The sequence below is a fragment of the Saccopteryx leptura genome, chromosome 4 (assembly GCF_036850995.1).
Source record: "Saccopteryx leptura isolate mSacLep1 chromosome 4, mSacLep1_pri_phased_curated, whole genome shotgun sequence".
NCBI classification, from domain to species: Eukaryota; Metazoa; Chordata; class Mammalia; order Chiroptera; family Emballonuridae; genus Saccopteryx; species Saccopteryx leptura.
This window is the reverse complement of record NC_089506.1, coordinates 15,711,502-15,725,156: the sequence shown is the minus strand read 5'-3', so window position 1 is coordinate 15,725,156 and position 13,655 is coordinate 15,711,502. Positions and strand designations below refer to the sequence as shown.

At 38.8% G+C, this 13,655-nt stretch overlaps 1 protein-coding gene across 1 annotated transcript; it reads right to left on the bottom strand.

The window, feature by feature from the left end:
* Positions 1–8,511: 8,511 nt before the first annotated feature.
* On the bottom strand, positions 8,512–9,727 carry ZFP42 (ZFP42 zinc finger protein). The gene has a single exon (XM_066383529.1). The coding sequence runs from the start codon at positions 9,704–9,706 to the stop codon at positions 8,792–8,794; it is 915 nt and encodes a 304-aa protein (XP_066239626.1). The 5' UTR covers positions 9,707–9,727; the 3' UTR covers positions 8,512–8,791.
* Positions 9,728–13,655: the final 3,928 nt, after the last annotated feature.

Genomic DNA, 13,655 nt, shown 5'->3' with positions numbered 1-13,655 from the left:
TCTCTTCTCTAAAATGAATAAAAATAATTTTTTAAAAAATCTTATTTTATATTATTATTTTCTTTTTTTAATTTAACAAGAGGAAGAGTGAGAGAGAGAGAGAGAGGAAGAGAAGGACAGACAGGGACAGATAGACAGGAAGGGAGAGAGATGAGAAGCATCAGTTCTTCATTGAAGCACCTTAGTTGTTCATTGATTTCTTTCTCGTATGTACCTTGACCAGAGTGCTCCAGGTGAGCCAGTGAACACTTGCTTAAGTCAGTGACCTTGGGCTTAAGACAGTGACCATGGGGTCATATCTCTGATCCTGCACTCAAGCTGGTGAGCGCATGCTCAAGCCAGATGAGTCTGCTCTCAAACTGCCTACCTCGGGATTTTGAACCTGGGTTCTCAGAATTCCAGGATGATGCTCTACCCACTGCACCACCACCTAGTCAGGCAATATTTTATTTATTAAATTTTAGAAAGAGAGAGAGAAAGGAAGAGAAAGGGGCAGATATGAGAACAGGAAGCATCAACTCTCCCATATGTTCCTTGACCAAGCACACCTGGGTTTTTGAACTAGCAACCTCAGCATTTCAGGTCAACGCTTTATCCACTGCTCTACCACAGGTCAGGCAAGATGATGGTTTTTACATGCATTTTCCTGATGACTAATAATGTTGACCATCTTTTCATGTACTGTACTTATTGTCCATTTGTGTATTTTTGAGAGATATCTATTCAAGCCCTATACTCATTTTGTTTGTATTGAATCATTTGTTTTTTGATTGTTCTGTGTCAGTGATATTAAGTTTAGTGCATCTGTCACTTTTTTATTTTTACTACTGCTATGTTAGTCAAGCATTTATTCATTACCCAATAGTCACTTATTGTGTTCTATGCCAGCGATGGAAATATAGTGTAATATATATATTATGTTGCATGTTCACCATCTAGTCGTCTCCTTATGTCACCATTTATCTCCCCTTTACCCTCTTTTATCTCCTCTCACCCCTCTTCCCCCCTTGTAATCTCCACGCTCTTGTCTGTGTCTTTGAGTTTCATTTTTTTTTTTTTTTTTTTTTTTGTATTTTTCCGAAGCTGGAAATGGGGAGAGACAGTCAGACAGACTCCCGCATGCGCCCGACCGGGATCCACCCGGCACGCCCACCAGGGGCGATGCTCTGCCCATCTTGGGGCGTCGCTCTGCTGCAATCAGAGCCATTCTAGCGCCTGAGGCAGAGGCCACAGAGCCATCCTCAGCGCCCAGGCCAACTTTGCTCCAGTGGAGCCTTGGCTGCGGGAGGGGAAGAGAGAGAGAGAGAGGAAGGAGAGGGGGAGGGGTGGAGAAGCAGATGGGCGCTTCTTCTGTGTGCCCTAGCCAGGAATCGAACCTGGGACTTCTGCACGCCAGGCCGATGCTCTACCACTGAGCCAACCGGCCAGGGCGAGTTTCTTTTCTTTGCTTAAAAACCCTTCACCTTTTTCACCCAGGCCCAACTCCCATCCCCTCTGATAGCTGTCAGTCTGTTCTCTGTATCTGTGAGTTTCTATTTGTTTGTTAGCTTATTTTGTTCATTAGATTCCATATGAGTAAAATCGTATGGTATTTTGTCTTTCTCTGACTGGCTTATTCCACTAAACATAATCCCCCTCAGGTCCATTCATGATGTTGCAAAAGGTAGTTCCTTTTTTTTTTTTTTTTTTTTTTTTTGCATTTTTCTGAAGCTGGAAACAGGGAGAGACAGTCAGACAGACTCCCACATGCGCCCGACCGGGATCCACCCGGCACGCCCACCATGGGGCGACGCTCTGCCCAGCAGGGGGCGATGCTCTGCTCATCCTGGGCATCGCCATGTTGCGACCAGAGCCACTCTAGCGCCTGGGGCAGAGGCCACAGAGCCATCCCCAGCGCCCGGGCCATCTTTGCTCCAATGGACCCTCGGCTGTGGGAGGGGAAGAAAGAGACAGAGAGGAAGGCGTGGTGGAGGGGTGGAGAAGCAAATGGGCGCTTCTCCTGTGTGCTCTGGCCGGGAATCGGACCCGGGTCCTCCGCACGCTAGGCCGACGCTCTACCGCTGAGCCAACCGGCCAGGGCTAGTTCCTTTTTTTTTTGACTGAGTAGTATTCTACTTTGTAAATGTACCACAGCTTTTTTTAATCTACTCATCTACTGATGGGCTCTTGGGCTACTTCTAAATCTTGGGTATTATAATGCTGCAGTGGTTATAAGGGTGCATGTATTCTTTTGAATCAATGTTTTGTTTCTTTGGACATAGTTCCAGAATTGGAAAGATGTTATTTAATAAGGCATGTCACCTCAACAATTGCCTGTTTTCCCATTTTCCAATCCACCTTTTACTCTGAATCCCAAATTTTTCCAAAAAGTGAATTTGATCATGTCACTTCCTAAATCCCTTCAATACTTCTGTTACTGACTACAAGTTAGAATGTTACTGACAACATTCTAACTCCTTAAAATGGTTTATACCTCTTCATAATTTGCCCCTCACCAATCTCTGTCTCTCTCATGTCTGTTCCATTCCCCCATCTGGGATAACTTCAGTGGTTTAGTTAAATACACTATCTAGATATACTGAGGTCAGAAGTTGAGGAAATAGTGGGTCCTAAGCCAGAAATCTAAGCCAGGACTTAGGTGAAAATGAAAGAAATCACGAGTTTTTTCTTTTAACTGGATCCTGAAACAATGATCTCTTAAACCTATCGCCTGAGAAAAACAAGTTGTATCGTTACCCTTTCTCCTTTAACAGAATCTTTAAGTGTTCCAGCCTCGTCTCACTTTTACTGCTAAGTAATAAAGAAAGAGCTATGTGCTCGTGTGTGGGTCAGTGTTAAAGTGTAGCATGACCCTTTAAGGACAGTGGTGGCAGCAGCTGTAATTAATAGCATTCTTCTTAGGGAGGTGACCTGCCCAGAATGACAGAACCAGTTTGGCTAAGAGATATTGTTCCTCCCAGGTGAAGATTTTTCCTCCACCGATCTGTACAGAGACTGAGTTTTAGTTTTATTAAAGGCAGCTGCACTTCCCTTAGTCCAATACATCAGTCTATGCTGGTTGAAGAAGAGGATCCTCACCACCTGTTACGACTCTTACTGAAAATAGATCTAGTATATAAATTTCAAACTATATTCAACAATTCCTTTAAATTTAAGAATAAACTATATAAAATCTATTATGTATGTAAGTGTATTTGTGTATAAATAGGTACACACAAAACACTCACACAAATATAAAGCAAAGACTAAAATCCAAATAACAAATGTATAACCAACTGACCCCAAATTTAAGTGGCATAAAACCATTTTATTTCTTGTTTTATTGAGATGTAATCAACAAATAAAATTGTAAGACATTTAAATGTGCAGTTATGATTTGATATATACATTTTAAGAAAGATTCCTCCCAGTTGACATATTACCACATGCTCACACACACATTGAAAACATTTAAGTTCTACTCTCTTCGTAAATTAATTTTTTAATAGTGTTGTCAACTATAGTCCACATGGAAAAATATTTTATTCTGTGGGCCAGAAATTTGGGAAGGGACCATCTAGGCCAGGGGTCCCCAAACTTTTTACACAGGGAGCCAGTTCACTGTCACTCAGACCATTGGAGGGCCGGACTATAAAAAAAACTATGAACAAATCCCTATGCACACTGCACATATCTTATTTTAAAGTAAAAAAACTAAACGGGAACAAATATAATATTTAAAATAAAGAACAAGTAAATTTAAATCAACAAACTGACCAGTATTTCAATGGGGACTATGCTCCTCTCACTGACCACCAATGAAAGAGGTGCCCCTTCCGGAAGTGCGGTGGGGGCCGGATAAATGGCCTCAGGGGGTCGTAGTTTGGGGACCCCTGATCTAGGCCCTATAATTCACCTGGGGTAACTGAGGCTAGAATACTATTACAAGATGGCTCCTTCACTCAGGTCTGGCACCTTACTACTCCTTGGCCTTGACCCCTTTGCCTCTTAACCTACAAGGTCTCGGCATGGGACTTGGATTTGGCCTAGGATGGTGGTTTTAGGGTAGTCACACTTCTTATATGGCAGTTGGTTTCTAAGAGAGCAAAACAGTAGCTGCCAGGCATCTTAAAAGCTAGGCCTAGAATTGGCATAGCTAATTGTAGCATCAGTTACATACATCATCCTCTATTGAGCAAAGCATTTACAGACCAGCAGATATAAACGGAAGGGAATTAGCCTCCAAATCTCAATGGGAAGAGTAGCATTGATCTTTAATCTGCCATATGTGTAACATCTATTAGGCATATATGCCTGGTAAAAATAAAGATTTCTACCCATCTACTCCCAACACAAATATTAGTACTATTCCAAGTCTCAGCAACTTATAAATATACCAGTTGCCTTAGATAAAGATTAGATGCTATTACATATTGTGTAAAACTTCAATGTTTTGTATATTTAATGGTCATGATAATAAAAATTCTCTAGTTTTATTACTTCTTTGATTTGTACATGTATATTTTATCACCAACATTTTGAGTTACAGGAAGCATGTAATATGCTTTTTATGACACATACCCAAGATCTTAGGAGTATTAAAAAGTTTATTAATGCCCAGGGTATCATTCCAGCCTACCTTATACCTTTGATTTACTAAAGTCACAAAAAGTTATGTTGGCCTTTTTTATGGATATAACTTTAGCCACATGGCTTTGTACAGGTGTTTTCATGTCTGGACCACTGACATCTAAGAAATTCAACCCCGAGGTCATAGAGAGAAGCAGCAGAAGACCTAATAAAAAGCACATGTTAACCATTAATGTTCATTTACCAAATCCTACTTAAACTCTTGTACTCTCAAAGCTAATTTCACCCAATTGCCTTTTAATTATAGTCTCTTGCTCAGAGTTGCAAATATAATGGCTTTTTAATGTAACTTGCACTGTTCTGTGTCCAATGTAGGATGTAATCATGCAATTTATTCAGTCAGAGCTAGTGCATTAGGTAATTAAACATAAGCACACATGGATTTCTACACATGTATATTCAGAAGGAAATATATAGGAAACGTGCTTTGAATAGAATTCTTTTGGGATAGAATAAGGTTGAAACTCTATGTTTACCAAACTATTCTACCAATGTATGTTATAGGGTGAAATTCAAAAATCAAATATGGCTGCTTGTGAGACCTGTGCACGCATCACATAGAATCAAATAAAAGAAACTAATGTAAAATAAGGTAAGCAGTTTGACACATTTGTGACTGATCAGTCTTGGTACATAAACCTCTGAATGCAGGTTAGTTGTTAATTATCTAAAATGTTAGGTGAACAGACCCTCAGTCTCCTGTGTCTCTAACAGGAGGAAGAGAAATGACACAAAAAAAGAAGTCGTGAGGCTACATAATTTTCACTAACAAACAAACTGCTTCTATTTAAAAATTTTAAAAAAAAATCTCCTAAGAGTGAAGATGATCTACTTTTGAGTAGGAATGGACATATATGTAACAAACAGTTGTTTCCTTTTGTGAGCAAGTTACCCACCTTTCACAGTAACTAAATTTTATGTAACAAGTAATGCTATATATATTAGCAGTTTTTGAGCTATGTATAATTTTGACAATTGTGTTTAAAATTATATGAAGCTTTTTTCCCCCCTTTATTCATTCCATAATGTATTGACAACTACTCCCTGTGCCAGTAACATTAAGAAAGTGGTATTTCTCTGTTACCATCTTTCATAGTTATTACACAATCCTATATTTTACAAAGTGTTATTCCTGATATTTGCAGTACCTATCTGGCCTCATACATAGTTATCACAATTTTTTTTTTACAGAGATAGAGAGTCAGAGAGAGGGAGATAGGGACAGACAGGCAGGAACAAAGAGAGATGAGAAGCATCAATCATTAGTTTTTCGTTGTGGTATTTTATTTGTTCATGATTGCTTTCTCGTATGTGCCTTGACCATGAGCCTACAGCAGACTGAGTAACCCCTCACTCGAGCCAGCGACCTTGGGTCCTTCACATCTCAGTTCAATGCTCTATCCACTGCGCCATCGTCTGGTCAGGCAGTTATCACAATATTGACTACATTCCCTATGCTGTACCTTATATCCCCACAACTATAACTACCAATCTGTTACCTTCTCACAATTAATGTTTTGGTCATTAAAATAATGGGATATGGGCCACAAATTTAAAAACCAACTTAAAAACAGAAGTACTTATTCTTTAAAATTTGTAAAATGACATTATCTGGAGGCACATAGAAATCTAGAAGGAATGGCTTCCTTTTTTTTTTCAATTTTCTTTGGATATGTTCACCCATCTTATGCTTATTCTTTTTAAAGTACAAGTGTGGAAAAGTCTTATTACATTTTTTTGAAAAAACATTAAGATTTCAGCTGATGTATCATCACCATCTCCTTCTCCCTTTTTTTAAAACTTCCATCGCATCTGCAAGCCTTCTTTCTTACATTCTGGACAGTTTTAGGGGTCTTCTTCGAAAATGAAAACTATGATAAACAAACCTTAGAGGCTAGCCAAGTAGCATCCTACTCGCGGGTCAAAACTTAACTAACTTGGAATCCAAACACAGGCATCTTCTCAGATTAATGGTCCTTGTATGTGTAAGTTTCAGGGTTGTAAATTCTTATAATTTGGCCCCTTCAGCTCCTGAAAGAGTGCTCTACAGAAATAGACCAGCCTCACAGACAGGAAGTCAATCCTGATCTTTCTTGATGCCCTTCGTCTCAGGTCTTTGCAGCCTAAACCTTACCATTGATTTCTATCTAGTCCTGACTGTTCTCCATATAATCCTGCCTTTTGCTTAGTATTCAGAGATGCCATGTCCAATTCAACTCTGAAGTAGAAATCTATAAAGGACCAAAACAAACGCTGCTGTCAAAGCAAAAACCAGACAAATGTATGCTCCCTCATTTTTAGCAAATTCTCATTCTAAATTCTTTGAGTGTTTCATTTTTAAAAAATTCCAAATTTATGAATGGATTATTTATCCAATATTCCTTTTAACTTGAGACTCAAGACCCACGTCCTATAGATATGATGGTTTAAATGCCATATCAAATATATTATCAACAAAAAAATTAAAATTTCATAATCCACAGTAACAATGACCTCAGAGTCAAAATGTAAGCACTTTTAACTTTTTTTTTGTTTTTAATCTATATATGTATTTACATTTTGGTGTTTCTAAAATCAAGATGAACCTTTTAAAAAAATTAATCTTAAAGTTTGACTCAGCTTTTTTAAACAACTTCCTCCTAATCTATGGCTTCCCTTTAGCTGTGTTTCCCCCTTTAAGATTTGCATTTTTCATTAAAAAGAGGTATCATTTATGCAACTTGTTCCCTTTTAATGACCATTTAAGTTATAGTATAATTTACTACTATTAAAAATGTTTCAGTTAACATCCTTGAACAAGGATCTTCATATACCAGTGAAAATTATTTCTATAGAACTGAATTCTAGAACTGAAATGATTGAGCCTACAAAAATACATGCTATGGTTGAATTGTTTGCCTCCAAAATTCAGGTTGAAATCCTTAACTTTCAGCACTTCCGAATGTGAACTTATTTGGGGATGGGCTCTTTACAGAGGTAACCAAGTTAAAATGAGGTCTTTAGGGTGTAAAAGCAAACCCGCACACAGACATGCACAGAGGGGAGGCCATGTGCAGATGCAAGAGCACCATGTAAACATGAGGACAGTCAGCTACAAAGCAAGAAAACCCTGAAGTAGACCCTACAAAACCCTCAGAAGAAACCAATCCTGCCAACATCTTGATTGTGGACTTCTGGCCTCTGGAACTGTGAGATGAGACATTTTTGTTGTTTAAGCCACCTACCTGGTGGTAGTGGTGTTATAGCAGCCATTGTTTAAGCCACCTACCTGGTGGTAGTGGTGTTATAGCAGCCATTGTTTAAGCCCCCTACCTGGTGGTAGTGGTGTTATAGCAGCCATTGTTTAAGCCACCTACCTGGTGGTAGTGGTGTTATAGCAGCCATTGTTTAAGCCACCTACCTGGTGGTAGTGGTGTTATAGCAGCCACGTAAACCTGAGAGAGCTCTTGGCAAAATCTTCTCCTGACAACCAGCCAGGAAGATGGGTAACTCTTTCCCCACATCTGCCCAAGACTGAACTGTCAATCTTTGCTGCTCAAAGACAAATAAATAGCATTTCTCTTTAATGCACTTTGACGTTTCAATCCAGACTTTGTGTATGTCTGGGGTTTTACTTCTTTTTATTTGAAATTACCAGATTCAAATGAATTGACACTATCAAATAACCATTCAGATCCAGGTATATGATTTCAATAGTTTGATACAATGATTAAAAGAAAGCTACAAATTATATTTAACTTTTAGAAAAGGTTAATTAACTACTCATTCACTTATTGGCAATCTATTATAAAATTTTTATTCTCTAGGATTAGCATAAAGTACATTCCTAAAAAGCAAAAGCTAAACAATTAGAAACAACAAACTTAAAAACCTAAGTTAATTTCATTTTTTATAGTATGTAAAAATAAGCCCTCATCCAGTAACCCAATTCACAAAGTATTAAGAATTATGCCTTTGAAGTAAGTTCATTCCTGACCTTCTATTGAAAGCACACAATAGTCTTAAAATGGTATCCACAAACTATAGGAGAATCTTAGTAACCTTAGATAATATACTTTACAGGGTTGCAACATTGATTCAAACTTTCTTTCCTGGAAACAATAATCAATGAGACAAGTTTGTTCCCAGTCACTCTTTTGTTAAAATTGCTTATCATGTTAGATTATTTTCCACCTCTGTCATCCTTGATTTGTGGTTTTGCATGAGTTAAGAGGTGAGCTCTCAGGTTATTTGACTGAACAAACTTCCTGCGACAACCCTCAAAAGAACATACAAAACTCTTCTCCCCGGTGTGGATGCGGACATGCGTGCGCAAGTTGAAGTCCAGGGAAAAGCGCTTCCCGCACCCTTTAAAGGTGCACCGAAAAGGCCTCTCTCCAGTATGAACCACAAAATGTCTCTGTAGCTTTGCTCTCTCATAAAATGCTTTGCCACATTCTGCACACACGTGATTTCGGGGACCATGAACGATGAGATGCCGTCTCAGGGACTCTTTGCTCTTCAACTGTCTTATGCATCCCTTATAAGGACAGGCAAATTTTTCTGGAACATCACATTCTTTATCGTTTCCTGGCTTACTTCTAGCAAATTCTGCAGGCTGTTTGGGATCTAGTAAGTTAGTGTTGGATTTTTGTCCAGGAGGAAGCTTCTTGCCTGTCATGGATTCAGAACACTCAACAAGTGACTTCTCTCCAAAAGTCTGTTGAGGCAATTCTTGTTTTGCCCCCGTTTCTGTGTATTCCGAGGGACATTCAAGTACTGTGCCTGCTGGAAGAACCTGTTGAGAAAGCTTTTGCTCTGATCCTTCTGTCAGGCAGTTGAAGGACTTAAGAAGGATGTCCTCTTCCGGGATGGGTTCAGAAAACTCACCTCTTATTACGTACTCGATGTAACAGTCGGGGGGTTCCTCTTCCCCAGCCCAAGCCCCGGTCTCGTGGCGGCCACGGTCCTCACACAAGGCCCACATGTTGTAGAGAGGTGCCTGCTGGGCTGGGTTGGGCTTACTCCCACTGAGGGCTCTTCCACCCAGGCCTTTCCATGCACAGGACCTTGCCCTTGTGTTCGGCTGCTGCTCCATGCCCTGCTACTTCCTCTTTGCAGGCTCGCACCAGGATGTATCAGCCACTTGCAAGCAGCAGTGGGTCTGGGTAGGTTCTCAGCAAGCACCTGCTTTGAGACAGCAACCATGAAGTAAAATATTTATCAACATTAGAGCCCTTGTCAGAAAAAGATCTCAGAAATGGCCCAGAGCTGAACTTTTCAACAAGGGAATAACTCATTTGTCTTCCTTGACAAACTCCACAAAAGAGTAAGAGAAGGAGCTCTTGGGTAAGACATGGGTCACAGCCAGATCTTACCTGGACCCTGCCACATTGATCACCTCACCTTTACTGTTCCTTGGGTACTCATTATATGCTAGCCCCGCTCTAGGCTGCTTATGGGTTATCACATCAGTAATTAAACATACAAACATACTCATAGAGTAGACATCCTCATTAGCATACAAATGATGTCACTGTCATAAGGTAAAGTTCTATAGAATAAGTAAAGGGGCTGGCAGAAAGTAGTTTATATTGAGGGTAATGGCAATTGACTAAACACTTGAAGGAGGTAAGAGAGCAAGATATGGCTGTTCTCTCATGTAACACTGTTGTGAAATTCAAATCGAATAATGCACATAGTTTTTAGCACAGTTCATCGCTGAGCACAAATGCTTAATGCTTATGTGAGCTAGTGTTATTTTATCAACTTTGTATTCATTCTGTAAGTATAGGTGGGATCCTGCTATGTATGTGCCATGCACTATTCTAGACCAAGCAAATTTTTCTCGGTAAAGAGCCAGATTTAAGCTTCGTGGGCCCTATGGTCAAAATATTCCAACTATTCAACTCTGCCATTGTAGTGTGGAAGCAGCCATAGGTAATATATAAAGGACGAACATGACTGTGTTCCAATAAACTAACAGGCAGAGGCTGCACTTGGCCCATGGACTGGAGTTTGCCCACTTTTGCTCCAGAAATGGGGATCCAGAGAAAAGACACATAAAATACCAGTACACGTATCCCCCTCTCGTAGGAGTGCCCGTCAAATTAAAGGCACAGGGCAGTTTGGGGCTGAATAGTCCTCTGTCATTTCCTTTAAAATGTAAAAGAAACATTATAAAAGTTATAGCATGAATTTATTCTATTCTTTCTAAAAGCCTTCTGCTTAATGTTACAACTGCGTGCCTTATAAAAGATCTCTTAATTTTATAGTCTTAACGTTCTGCTGTAAGAACAAAAATTAGATGTTTTTTTTAAAAGAAGGCATATGTGAAAGTAATGGAGTCAAAATGAACTGCTAGAACTATATTTAAGTAGCCACATTAAAAAAAAAACCCACCAGCCCTGGCCGGTTGGTTCAGTGGATAGTCATCCCACCACGCTGGAGGCTGCGTGTTCGATCCCCAGTCAGGGCATGTAGACGAAGCAATCAATGAGAGCACAACTAAATGAAACAAATGGATATGTTTCTCTCTCCCTTCTTCTTTATCCTCTCTCTGTGTCTCTCAAAGCATTAGAAATTTATCTTTAACTAAAAAAAATAAAAAACAATTAAAGCTCTAATGGAAGATTCTAGGTATGTTAACTGTCCATAAATAATAGATTTTATTGGTTAAAAAATTAAATTAAAAATAATAAAACCACTTATAAGAAAGATTTATGCCATTTAGTTTTGGCAAAAAAACACAGACTAAAAACAAACCATGCTTTTCAATTGCTAAGGGAAGAATTTTAAATGTCCTCTTAAACATTTATATATGCATATATATTATATAAAATATATCAATGGCCTGACCTGTGGTGGTGCAGTGGATAAAGCGTCGACCTGGAAATGCTGAGGTCGCCGATTTGAAACCTTGGGCTTGCCTGGTCAAGGCACATATGAGAGTTGATGCTTCCTGCTCCTCCTCCCCTTCTCTTTCTTCTTTCTAAAATGAATAAATAAATTTAAAAAAATATATCAATGTTTTATATTAAGTTCTAAAAATAAATTGTATATTTATTTATGTATAATGTATAAATTTTTTAAATATAAATTGCTCAAGGCAGCATTTTAGTTTTAAATTTCTTTTTAAACATTTGTATACCTATTATGCTTAAGAAGGTATTTAAAATGTTTCCCTTAGCAATTAAAAAGCATCTTTTGTTTTTATTCTATGTATTTTTCTTCAAAAGCAAGTGGCATCATTTTTTAAGGTGATATTTTTATTCTTTCAAGTTTTTTTTATTTTTCAATTACATGCAATAATTTATTAGTTTCAGGTGTACAATGTAGTGATTATACACTTATATAACTTACAAAGTGATCACCCCAATAAGTCTAGTAGCCATCTGACATTGAGGTGGTATTTTTAAATGTGGCTATTTAAAAATAATTTTCAAGCTGTTTATATATATTTTATATATGTTTATATTGAAAGGCATATGCATAATATGTTTATATATAATATATATTGTGGTTTTATTTCTTTTTATATTTTATTTATTTATTTATTTTTAGAGAGAGGAGAGGGAAGAGAGAGAGAGAAAGAGGGGGGGGAAAGCAGGAAGCATCAATTCATCCTACTTGCTTCTTGTATGTGCCTGGACTGGGCAGGCCCAGGGTTCTGAACCAACGACCTCCCAGTTCTGGGTTGCCCTTTTATCCACCGCACCACCACAGGTCAGGCTATTTATTTATTTTATAATTTAGAAAGATGAAATAAGCCAGAGAGACTGTGTCCCAGAACATTTGTCAGTAAAGTGCCATACTCTCCCCTCTCAATAAGAATGCTACCCACCCTCACTCCCCTTCCCCTGTCACCAACCCACAGGAGCACACAGGCTCGTTTCCCTTCCACACCTCAGATCCCTGTTCAGCATCACTTCCCTAGGCAAGCTTCCCTGGATTCTTAGGCTCAATCTGGCCCCAAGCTAAAGGTTCCCCTAGCTGCCTATATGGCACTGACTATCTAGGTCTGTCTTACCTACTAGACGGTCAGTCTGAGAGCAAGGTCCTCTTCTGTCTTATTCGCATGTCCCAGCACTTAGTACTCAGTCTAATGAAATGAATTGAATATATATCAGTCATCATACTGGCAAAACCTGATATAGCATCTCTATGAAATAAATTTATTAGAAAACTATTTGGCACACCCTAGACATACCGTGTACAATGTTCAAACTGTTGGCTATAGTGATGCTAATGTATTATCTAGAAAGACATCACCTATGAGAGTGGGGCTGAAAGTATTATTTTCTAGATGAATTTACCAGGGTTCAAGGATAGCACTTACTTTTCTAAGCTAGATTCTTATTTACCACATCTCTGGGTTTATGCCATTTCTCACACAGTATGCATGGCTTGCTAGGATGATGTATAGAATTGAAATGGTAATTTAACCTTTTGTTTATATGGTAAGTACATTTTCTGGTGGTGGAAATAACTACAAAGAAAGTGTATTAGGTAAACAGAGTATGAAGAAAAATATGTGGATATTAATGACATGAGATGAACCTAATTTTATATTTCTCAAACTGGGATATAAGAATTTACAAGAATGCATCATTTAGTTGTTTAATCATTTGAAAATATTTAATCCCAAACATTACTGAGTGCCTCCCTCAGACCAGTGCAAAAGATACCAAATCCCTGGTTTTCATGCAGCTTTTATACATGTAAGATTTAAATGTAAACAAGAAGGTGTTTGTAAATAGTAAATAACAAAATAGTTTCAGACTGAGAAAAATGCTATGACACGAAACTGAATAGAATTCGAGGGAAAGTGGTGGGAGATGCCATCCTTAGAAAGTCTGGAAAGGCCTCGGCCCGAGGGGGCGTTAGACTGAGACCTGAAAAAGATTAAAAGTATCAGCCGGTAGGAAGTTGGGAGAAGAGCGTTCTTCCCAGGCTGCCGCTGGGGGACAAAGAAGGCCGCGCTAGTTGTAGAATATGGCGGCAAAATAGAGGGTGGGGGGAAGTGGGGGAGGGCGGGGGGAAAGATG

What these genes read in the sequence shown, in the direction of transcription:
- ZFP42 (XM_066383529.1), bottom strand. Translation starts at nt 9,706, where the DNA reads ATGGAGCAGCAGCCGAACACAAGGGCAAGGTCCTGTGCATGGAAAGGC.